Below are 12,105 nucleotides of genomic sequence, written 5' to 3'. Positions count from 1 at the left end.
CAGTTATTTTGAAGGGTATAGGACAGTGGTTCTTAACCTTTTCACTACCACGCCCCCTCTAGGAACAGCTCTTTCCCTCCACGCCCCCCTTGCATCTATAGACAAATTTCACTCCCACATTTAAAAAGAAAATGAATAAAAATGGCTTTTTAGTCAATTTACTAGGCATGAATTACATTAGTGAGATATTTGACACTGCTCTAAGCTACCAGATGTTGAATACATGGTCGAATGCTTGAGAGTGCACAACGTAAGTCCTTGGTTTTGATAGCAACGAGCGTGGAAAATGCAGTTTCACATAGATATGTGGATCCAAACATTGTTAGAATCCGAAGAGCCTGATGTGAGATCAGAGGGTAAACAGGAAGGTATTTGCCCCAGAACGTCTCCAAATCCATATCTTTGAAGTCTTCTTTAGCTGTAGAGTTGAACTTCAATTCTAGGAACTCTTCTTGGACTTCATCAGCAACATCAGTTACTTCACATTGAAATGGGTTCCTGATGAATTTCCAGGCTTCACGCTTGTCATCTATATCTGGGAAGTATCTGATGAATTCTGCTTTCAAGTCAGAGACGAGCTTACTGTCAGCGAGAGCAGAATCCAAGTTCCTAAAACTGGCTGCATTTCCCTGCTGAACCCGACATTTCCAGAGGTCGAGTTTGGCCATGAAGGCTCGAATGATGTCATGGTGCGTGATGATGTTGATGCTTTTCCCTTGTTGTTTAAGGTTCACAGCATTCAATACTTCAAAAATGTCCACCAGGTAAGCTAGAGTTATCTGAAAGCCTTCAGATTGGAAATTGTCATGAAAGTCTGCCTTCTGCTGTGAATCTAAAAATATTGCTACTTCTTCTCGTAGCTCATAAAGCCGTCCAAGCATGTTCCCTTTTAATAGCCATCGGACGTTCATGTGAAAAAGCAAGGCTTCATGTTCGGATTCCATGCTTTTGTCTTAAAAATAACCCATAAATGGAAAAACTTTTTCTTTTCACCTGAGGCTCGTGCCCCCCTGGAAATCACTGACGCCCTCCTAGGGGGGCGCGCCCCCCAGGTTAAGAAACACTGGTATAGGAGGAGAGGAAGTAACTCCTATATGCCGCTTACACCTGTCGTGTGAATTGGTGACAGGGAATGTTGATTTTGCTGTAAAGGACTCACTGGCTGTGGAAGGTGTACATGTTCTGTTGGGGAATGAAGTTGATGGTGTGCCATTTATTCCTTGTCCTGTAGTGACAGACAAACCATTGAGGATTAGTCCTACAGTAGAGTTGGAGAAGAATAACCCCCACCTGTTTCCTAGTTGTGTAACTACCAGAAGTATGAAGAGGACTACGACTGCAAGTGAAGAAACTGAGGATTTACAAACCCAAGAAGGATCAAGTGAAGGATCTTTGTGCTTAGAAGAATTGTTCCAGGGAAGTGAAGTTTCCCATAGTGCTGACCAAGAAGAGATTTCCCAAGAGGATGAAGAAGACAACGACGATGAAGAAGAACCTGATGTTCCTGAAGAGACTCCGAGTAGTCAAAGTGTTACTGAAGACAGTAGTGAAACTGCAGTAGCTGAGTTAGCAGATATTGAGAATTCAACCCTTGAAGTTGGTCAAGTGACAAGAGAGAAGCTGATGGACTTGCAGAAGAAGGATGCATCGTTAACTGATTTGTTCTTCAGAGTTGTTGATCGAGAAGAGATGCAACAAACTCCTACCTGTTACTATCTGAAGGAAGGTTTGCTGATGAGGAAGTATAGACCTACAGATATACCAGGAGATGCTGTATGGGGCAAATATCATCAAATTTTGATTCCATATCCATTGAGAAAGCAAGTGGTTGCAGTAGCTCATGAGTCTGGACATATGGGAATCAGGAAGACTGTGGAGAGGATCATGAAATATTTTTTCTGGCCTGGACTTCACAAAGATGTTAGCAGGTTTGTCGTGAGTGTCATACCTGCCAGATAGCTGGAAAACCGAATGAAACCATCAAGAAAGCCCCCCTACAACCTATAGAAGTTAGAGGAGAACCCTTTAGCAAAGTGATTATAGACATGGTTGGACCATTGCCGAAGGCAAAGAAAGGAAATGAGTATTTGTTGACATTAATGTGTCCTGTGACAAGATATCCAGAAGCAATCCCTGTTAGAAACATATCTGCCAAGATAGTTGCTGAAAAACTTCCAGGATGTGATGAATTTGTTAGGAGTGAAACAACAGTTATCCACTGCCTATCATCCAGAAACTCAAGGTGCCTTGGAAAGGTTCCACCAGACATTGAAAAGTATGCTGGCAAAGTATTGTTTTGAGTCAGGAAGAGAATGGGATGTTGGTTTACCATTAATGTTGTTTGAAGTTAGGAGTGCTTATCAAGAAAGTATGGGATGTTCACCTAATGAGATGATTTTTGGAAGAGAAGTGAGAGGACCGTTGAAGATTCTTGCAGAAAATTGGGAAGAAAATCAAGAGGAAAGCAAAGGAGAGTATGTGAAGAACTTAAGGAAAAGGTTGAACGAGATAAGAAAATTCTCTTTAGAAAACTTGAAAATGAGTCAAGAGAAAATGAAAAGGAGATTTGATGCTAAGACTAAGCTAAGAAGATTTAGTGTTGGTCAACAAGGGTTAGTGTTCTTACCTGTCAAGAGATTTCCCCTCACTAATAAATTTCAAGTTCCTTACAAGATCATTCAGAAGTTAAGTGATAGAACTTATGTGAAGGAAACACCAGAAAGAAGAAGACAAAGGAAGATACATGTGAAACTCTTGAAACCTTATTTCTCAGAAACTAAAACTGAAACTTTGTCAGTAACCCAAACAACTTTATCTAGAGAAGACGATGATGGCTACGAATTGGGAGCTGCAAGCAAGATGAATAATTCTTCAATTTTGGAAAATTTGGAGGATAAACTGAAACATCTGAGTGTTGAACAAGGTGAAGACTTAAGTGAAGTAATTAGATGTTTTCCAGAAATTTTTTTAGATGTGCCTAGATGTACTGATCTGACTAAGCATGAAATCAAGATTCGAGAAGATGGAAAACCTTTCAAGCAAAGAGCCTATCGCTTATCACCGTATCATTGAGATGTTTTGAAGAAGGAAGTTGAGTATTTGCTGTGCAGCAACATGGATTAGCAGAACCCAGTTCAAGTCACTTCAGTTCTCCATGTGTGTTGGTGAAGAAACCAGATGGTTCATTTAGGATGTGTACTGATTATAGGAAGCTGAATTCTATCAGTGTGGCTGATAATTATCCTTTGCCTCTTATAGATCAGTTACTTGATAATACTGGGCAAGACAAGTTTGTTTCCAAGATAGACTTGTTGAAAGGATATTATCAAATTCCCTTAGATGAGAATGCAAAGTTGCTGTCAGCTTTTATTACTCCATTTGGACTCTATCAGTATACTGTTCTGCCATTTGGTCTGATGAATGCACCCGCAACATTTCAACGAGTGATGGATCAACTGCTAGGATCAATAGAAGGAGTAGGTGTATACCTAGATGAGATCGTGATTTACTCTACAACGTGGGAAGAACATCTGAACATTCTGAGGAAAGTTTTCAAGAAACTTCAAGAAGCAGGATTAACAGTCAACTTAGAGAAGAGTGAGTTTGGCAAGGCAACTGTGCAGTATCTTGGGTTTGAAGTTGGGAAAGGCCTTCTTGCTCCAGTAAATGCTAATGTAGACGGTATCCATAAGGCTACCCCACCTACTACCAGGAAAGAGCTACAGAGATTTTTAGGCATGGCTGGATTCTATCGTCGTTTCTGCCCAAATTTATCAGCCGTAGTAGCTCCCTTGACAGATTTGACTAGTCCCAAAGCTAAGTTTATTTGGACTCCAGAGTGTCAAGAATCCTTTGAGAAGGTAAAAGCCATTTTAACTTCAAGACCAGTACTTCAAGCTCCAGACTTCGACAAGAAATTTGTGATACAAGTTGATGCGTCAGACTGAGGCGTTAGAGCTGTTCTACTTCAAGAAGACGAAAATAATATCTACCATCCTGTGTGCTTCATGTCTACAAAATAAAAAAAAAAACATCAGAAAGTATACTCGACAATTGAGAAGGAAACTTTAGCCTTAATCACTGCATTGAAAAATTTGAAGTGTGTGTAAATAGACCTAGGAATGAAGAAATTTTAGTGTTGTCTTATCACAATCCACCATCATTTATCCAGAGAAGGAAAAACCATAATCAAAGACTGACCAGGTGGTCTTTGTGCCTGGAACAGTATAACTTAAGAATGCAGCACATTAGTGGCAAAAACAATGTAGTTGCTGATTATTTATCTTGTTGCGAATCATTGGATTCAACACTGTGATAAAAAATCTCCTGGGGGGAGGTATATTATATATTGCTACTTTCAAAATGCATGTTTCCCCTCTTTGAAATGTCATGTAGATTGTGTAACATTTTTCAGATTCCTAGATAGCTTAGAATAGGATGTTTTAAAATGTGTGTTCAGATTTCGCATTACATGTTGTAAAAGAATATATATTAACGTAGAACGTAAAGAGAGAGAGATTTACTTTGTCTTTTCGAAACTATGAGTGTTTAACTTTTATGTCAACACTGTAAGATTAGAGGGTCTGCGAGATCCGTTTGCTTTCCTAAATCTGCCAACGCATGTGATAGCGAGAGAATTGAGTCTTGCGTTGTTATCAAAACATTTCAATCTTAATTGTCGCTCAGCCTCCGTTTCGATGGAGTAGAGTACGTCTTATTTTTAACAGACTGGATTCGTACGTGTATATCTTTGATCAAAACCACGTGCATGTTACAAATTTCTTTATGAAGATTGCATCAGATTTCAAAGCTACTGGAAGCATTCGTGCCAAATACGTTTTTTGTCACTTCTGTCCAGTTTTCGCAAGGGAAGAAGATTTCATTAGATTATAGAACCTTGAGGCGGTTAGATCGCTCTCTCTCTCTCTCTCTCTCTTCTCTCTCTCTCTCTCTCTCTCACTCGACATCCTTGAGATTATATTAACGTAACGTAAATTGGTCACTCGTAACTTGTGAGAATTTCATATTTGATATTTCTTAGAGTTTGTTTAGTGTTATTTAGTTTTTTTTTTTTTTTTGGAATCTGAACAAACATTATTTTGTAACGGCGCCTGATTTTTGTGAGTGTGAATCAAGACTGCAGCAAATTAAGAAGTTGGTATACCAAAAAGGTAAAGTTTGTTATATTTTTATTAGTTGCAACTTATAACTAAAAGTTAATGGGAAAAGTGTTTGGTTAACTAATAACTAATAACGGTTAGGTAATAACTAATAACTAATCATTGATAGGAACTGTGGTTAACTAATAACAGATGGTTGTGAAGGTTTGGTAAAAACTGTTGGTTACAGTGTTTTGAGTGAAAAAAATTTACACTTTTACACATTGCGTATTTTTGTGTTTGTGATTGTTCCATGTTTGTGCACTATTTAACTTTCTTATTGAAGTGTGTCTTTTTATTTTATATTTTCATTTGCATTCACAATTTAATTGACATAGTTATTTTCATTGCTTAATCATTGCACATTTAATTAAATTTAACACTTGTGAATTAATTTGCATTTACTTAGATTTCTTTTCAAGTTTTATTATTGTTTAGCACTTGTGAATTAATTTCAAATTTTAATTATTACCTAACACTTTTGAATTTCGATTGTATTAATTTCTTTAATTTTGTGATAAATTAATTTTGATTTAATTTTACTTAATTTGATTCAAGAATTAATTAAACTTTACTTTGTTTTCAAGTAACAGTAATTTTCCCTGATATTGTGAATTTCACTTATAAATTTTGAATTTATTAATAAGTTTTTGTATTTAAAATTTTTATAAGTATTTCATTTATAACCAGTATATTTGATTTTAATTATATTGATGATAGGTAGAAGCATAGAGTGGTAATTGATTTGCTTTCCTTCAATTTACTGAAGTGACTTAGAACCAGGGAAGTACTTAGACTTTCTGAAATCAGGGAAATACTTAGACTTTTAAAGTTGTTGATGGAGTGATGCCCTTTGATTAATTTAATTGCATACAAGATTATCTCACACCTGCTTTGATGAACTTAGTCTGATTTTCTACAATATTGGTAAGTGTTAAGGGATCACTGTTGCCTTTAGAGTATTCAGTCGTTTAAACGTGTTATAAAGGTTCAGGTGTCTGGTTTTTTGGTGAGGTAATATTTGATAAATGGTAACCAGATACTTGGCACTTCGTAACAATATATATAATATATATATATATTATATATATATAGATATATATATATTATATAATATATTATATATATATTATATTATATTATATATTTATAGATATGTATATATATTAATATATATAGATATATATATATATAATATTACTATATTATATATATAATATTAATTAATATATATTATCATAATTACTATAGATATATATATATATATATATCTATCTATATATATATATATAATATATATATATATATCTATATATATATATATATATATATATTATATATAATATATTATATAATATATATATATATATGAATAACTTGATCACGAAGTATATAAATTGTGATGCTATGTATAAATAAAGGTTTTTTGCCACAAAGGTAAAAAATGAAAAAAGCGAGATAGCCAAGTACTTTTTGCCTCAGTAAAGGGTCCGAACAGGACCGAAAGTACTTGGCTATCTCGCTTTATATATATATATATATATATATATATATATATATATATATATATATATATATATATATATATAATCTTTAAATCCCCGGTAGAAGGTGAGTGAAAACTGGGGACTTGGAACAAGTTCATTTGTAGTTTATTTCTACATCCTCAAGATCACACGGAATCAAAGAGTTGTTTAAGATTAGGCCAGCCATATTCTGGCATTGGCTCTTGCACCTGGGTTGAGAGACTTACTTATACAAAGGGAGGGCGGAGTTACAGTTTGTTAATCTTGCCCGAATGTTCTTTGAGCAGAAAACATGGAAAGAGGATCAAGAGCTAATCCAGGGTGGTGATTTGTACTCCTCATTGATGTGGTTTCAATAAAAATGGACTCCGACTGATGCCTTGTCCTAGGGTCATTGACCGTGAGGATTGTTGACGTCTTATTTCAGTTAATGGCCTGTCTTGAGCGAATGATCCACAATACCATTATTTGTTAAGCCTCTTGAAATGGCACATTTGTTATGTGAGCTTCGGACAAATAAGCTAAGTAAAGGACCCTGAGTCGAAAGATCCCATAGCAATTCACTGTTTCACTTTCTTTCATGGCTCCTACCTTTATTTATATATTCATCACGTTCCAGAATTTCGTGATTCAGTTATCTATCTATCTATATATATATATATATATATATATATATATATATATATATATATATATATATATATATATGTGTGTGTGTGTGTGTGTGTGTGTGTTGTGTGTGTGTGTGTGTGTGTGTGTATGTGAGGAGGCAAGGCACTGACAGAATTAAAAGATAAATACATAATACTGAGGATAAGAGTTCGTAGCTTAATGGTAGACCAAATAAGAAAAAAAAAACAGGCACTGTGCCTGAAGAAAAAAACACAAGAAACAGGAGCTGTGGCTCAGGTAGGCAATGAAGTTTATCCTTGTTAGGGCCGTATCCTAGAACAAAACACTAAACGTGATGATTATCATTATTTTGTTTTGCCATTCTGGTGGCAGCAGAATTTCATGTGTTAACATGTTAGCTTCAATTATTATCAGTTTGTACTTAAACTTACACTGTAATTACGGATTTTTTTAAAAATTTCATTTCGTCATTTTCTCGGAGTTTTGGCAGTGTTTTGAGGTATATGTTTTTAATTTCTAAAAATTATTTTCTACCTGTGTTGTTTTTTATTTAGATAATATTATCTCACTTGACTATTTTTGTGTTCAGAGCTACTCCCAGTCTCGTTTCCACGGGTTTCCATTCACAAATTTCTCCTGTTTTCAGTGTGCCTAAAAATAGAAAAAAAAAAACTAATATCTATAGGTAATTCATACTGAATTTGGTTTTAGTTTTATCGCACGTGTCCATGAAATTGTAAAGAAGTATTTTTAATAAAAAAAAGAATCTATTGATTTACTGTCATACTACGTATCATGAGTGATTTTATTACGCTAATGTTATTTCATTCTCAGTATACATTCAGTGGTAGCTTAATTTAGCATAAAAGCCTTGAAGGGACAGCGGAAACGTTTCAGTTAATTTTTTCTGTCTTTTTAGGGTACTAGCTATCCTTTACTCATATTTTAGTAGGAATCTTTATGGAAGCATTAATCCTGTATTGCACTGAATTTCTTTATTTCCAGCGCTTTCGCATCGATTATTTACATGATTTCATTTATATTTGACCGTTATTTTGAGTCTTCGTATTAATACTAATTAGCGTCAAGATCTGCTTTTTCGAAAGTTTTATATTCTGTGGAGAACACGAAATGAAAATGAACCTAAAAATGAACCTAAAAAGCTGTTGTCCAGGAGGAGCTTGTAAAGAATTTTCTATACCGAGCCGGCTATTTTCAAGTGTGTTATGAGTATATAAATAAACTTTATGCATTTAAAAAAATCTTTCCAGTTATCTAAGTTTATAACACCAATGACTAATACCTTTATAAGTAATAGGAAAAATGGTAAAAAAAAATTGCAGTATATATGGTATGTACGTAAATATTACTGATGGTTGAACATTTTCTTTATATAATCATGGCAGATAATCTGTTGTGTTTTTATTTTTTTCAGGTACAGTAGTATACAACGATGCGTAAAACAATGCTAATACTGTGGAATAAAATACCAACCAATGTAATTCTTTTAGTAATAGGAAAGTGCTATATTCTTGATAAACTGGCAGTTAACATTATTAACATTTATATTGACTATGGAAATGGCTAGATCTGTTCTAAATTTGTTTGTTGTCAGTTATTGCTTGCATATATGTCTGAAAATTAATTGTTTAGTTTGTATATTCATTTTCAATACACAAATAGTTTGCTTCAGTTTGCATTTTCATTGTTTATTTCTTTCGCAGGTCAGTGTTTGGTGCAATGAGGCTGGCCATTTGACACTCAAACATCTCATTAGGGGTCATGGATAATGATAATTTCAGTAAGTGACCTTTTGTGTTCCGTTTCTGGAATTTACTTTTTCTCACACATCAACTGTTTTTCTCAATTCACGTGACTTTTTCATATTATGGTACACTTGGTAATTTGTGTAGATCTTAGTTTGTTACTTTTCGCATATGAATCCACGTTGGTAACTATGCTACTATCGCAAATGATGATAACCGCTGATGAATACTCTGCTTTGCCAGACCTCTTCTTGCTTATCGTTAGTTTGATTTCACACTGATGGGAAAGAGAAAAAAATAGACAAGAAAGACAAAGTCTGCAGCCTTTTGAAAAGAGGAAATTGCAGATTCGGAGAAAGATGTTACTACAAACATCCCAAGGCGTGTCACAACTATGAAATCTATGGTAAATGTGCATACCTAGATGGTATGAGGATGATTGCAGAGACTACATCCAAAAATATGCAAAAACCTAAAAGAAGGAAAAGGATGTAAGTTCGACAAAAAATTTAAATATATGCACCCTGTAGCCATGAATCAAAATCAATTAAATAATCAATCAAATAATAAAATCTAAAATAAGAAAGAAACAAATAAAGAGAGGAACAAAGTATATGAGGTGAAGGAAAAAAGCAAGCCATCACCGCGATATGGAGTGTCAGCAAAGAATTTCCAAGCATCAGCTCCAAGATACAGCCCAAGATACAGCTCAAGAGATAAATACTGTATTTACGATACAAGAGGTTATTGCAGATACGGATAAAATTACAGATTCAGACACAAAATGAATAATTATGATGAAGAAAGATAAAATATTATGGAAAAGTTGGATTTTTTAATGTCAGAATTTCTGGAAATGAAGAAATGAACAACATACCAGAACAGGAAAGAGACGTGGGAAAATCCTTATTATTACCCATATTAAATGAAGGAGAAAACATGCAAACCATCATAGTGATGAATGCGCAGGGTTTAGTTACGAGTAAGTCAAAAAGAAAAATAGAGTACTTAGAAGAACTAACACAAATTGAAAAGAAAATAAGAAAATAGATATCATGAATATAAGTGAAACCTGGTATTCCCAAAAGACTTGGAATGACGATCAAATAAAAGGGTTCCAAACTTATAGATCAGGTAGAAAAAATAGAAATCAAGGGGGAACTGTGATATATGGGAAAGACAAAAAACAAGGAAAAATATATGAGAAATATAGTAACTCAGAATGTGAACTAATAGCGGTAGAATTTGAATATGAAAAATTAATGAACTTAATAATATATAGACCCCCAAATACTAAAGAGTTTGACACAATAATAGAAAAATTAGACGATATATGTAGAAATCACAAGGACTGGACTATTCTCCTATCCGGAGACTTTAACTTTCCTTTCGTAGACTGGAAAGAACGAATAGGAGATTGTGGTTGTATTTATACATATGGAAAATAGAATAATAGTAGTGAGTGCAGAAGATAAGAGGCAATTCGAAAAGCTATTAGATATGCTACTAGAATACAACATTCAACAGATAAATCACCTGCCAACAAGAAAGGAAAATACTTTAGACCTAGTATTTGTGAACGAGATGAATTATGTTAAAGAAATAATATTTTATAATGCGAGTATTTCAGACCATAATGTCATAGAATTAACAGTCCATTCCAAAGCAAGTGAAAACAGAGATAAGCAAGAAATGAAAAAGTGGGAAGGATTTGGAAAATACAACTTCTACAGTAAAAATATAAAATGGTCAGAAATAAATGAAGAATTAAACAAAGATTGGGATAACATTTTCGTAAGTGATGATATAAAGGTAAATACGGAGATATTATATAAAATTTTAGAGAAAATAGTGGATAAATATATACCGAAGAAGAAAAGTAAATATCAGTCATGCATACCAAGAGACAGAAGGATCTTATTCCAGAAAATCAGAAAGTGGAAAAAAGGTCTTGCAAAAGAAAAAATGCATGGAAAGTGATCGAACTAAAAAGTAAGATAGAAAATGCAGGACAAAAGATTATACAATCAAAAGAAAATGAAAAACGGGACTTGGAAGAAAAAACCCTAGTAAATATCAAGCAATACCCCAAACTATTGTACTCGTATGCGAAAAAGATGAATAAAAGAAGAATAGAAATATACCCTCTAAGAATTAACTAATGAAAAAAAAAGGAAATATGCAACATATTGGCAGAACGATATAAGAGAGAATTCACCCCTAGAATTGATAATGAAGATAATTATATAGAAGTAATGGATGAAAATAGTGAATATTTAGCAGACATAAATATTAATGAAGCTGATATTGTGCAGGCTATTGATGAAATTAAAAATGGAGCTGCAGCAGTGCCTGATGGTGTCCCTGCTATTTTGTTAAAGAAAGTAGTCCATTCTATCGCAAAGCCACTTGCAATATAATTAAGACAAAGTGTAGATACAGGCAAGATTTATGATGAGCACAAATTAGCATATATTACCCCTACTTTCAAAAGTGGACCAAGACTAGAGGCAAGTAATTATAGGCCTGTGAGTCTAACATCACATATCATGAAAGTGTATGAAAGGGTAATGAAGAAAAATATTATGAAACATTTAATAAAAAATAATTTGTTTAAGATAGGACAACATGGTTTCGTACCTGGAAAAAGTACACAAACCCAACTGTTAGTCCACCCTGAGAACATATACAAAAACATGAAAAGCGGAAATGCAACAGATGTGGTTTATCTAGACTTTGCAAAAGCTTTTGACAAGGTAGATCATAATATATTAGCAAAGAAAATTAGGAAACATAATATACTGGATAAAGCAGGAAGATGGATAAAATAATTTTTACACAACAGAAAACAGATAGTTATTGTAAACGATGAGAAATCGGATTAAGCTAAGGTAATATCCGGTGTGCCACAAGGTACTGTGTTAGCTGCAATACTGTTTGTTATTATGATTTCAGACATAGACAATAATGTTAAGGACTCTGTAGTGAGTAGTTTTGCCGATGACACAAGAATAAATAGAG

General features: G+C 34.0%; 1 protein-coding gene across 1 annotated transcript; it reads right to left on the bottom strand.

Annotated features, from left to right (window-relative positions):
- Positions 1–200: 200 nt before the first annotated feature.
- Positions 201–881, bottom strand: LOC135195924 (zinc finger BED domain-containing protein 5-like). The gene has a single exon (XM_064222428.1). It carries the CDS (start codon positions 879–881, stop codon positions 201–203), a length of 681 nt encoding a protein of 226 aa, XP_064078498.1.
- Between the last annotated feature and the right edge of the window lie 11,224 nt (positions 882–12,105).

The sequence above is a fragment of the Macrobrachium nipponense genome, chromosome 17, assembly GCF_015104395.2.
Source record: "Macrobrachium nipponense isolate FS-2020 chromosome 17, ASM1510439v2, whole genome shotgun sequence".
In the NCBI taxonomy this organism is placed as follows: domain Eukaryota; kingdom Metazoa; phylum Arthropoda; class Malacostraca; order Decapoda; family Palaemonidae; genus Macrobrachium; species Macrobrachium nipponense.
This window is presented reverse-complemented; position numbering and strand designations above follow the sequence as displayed.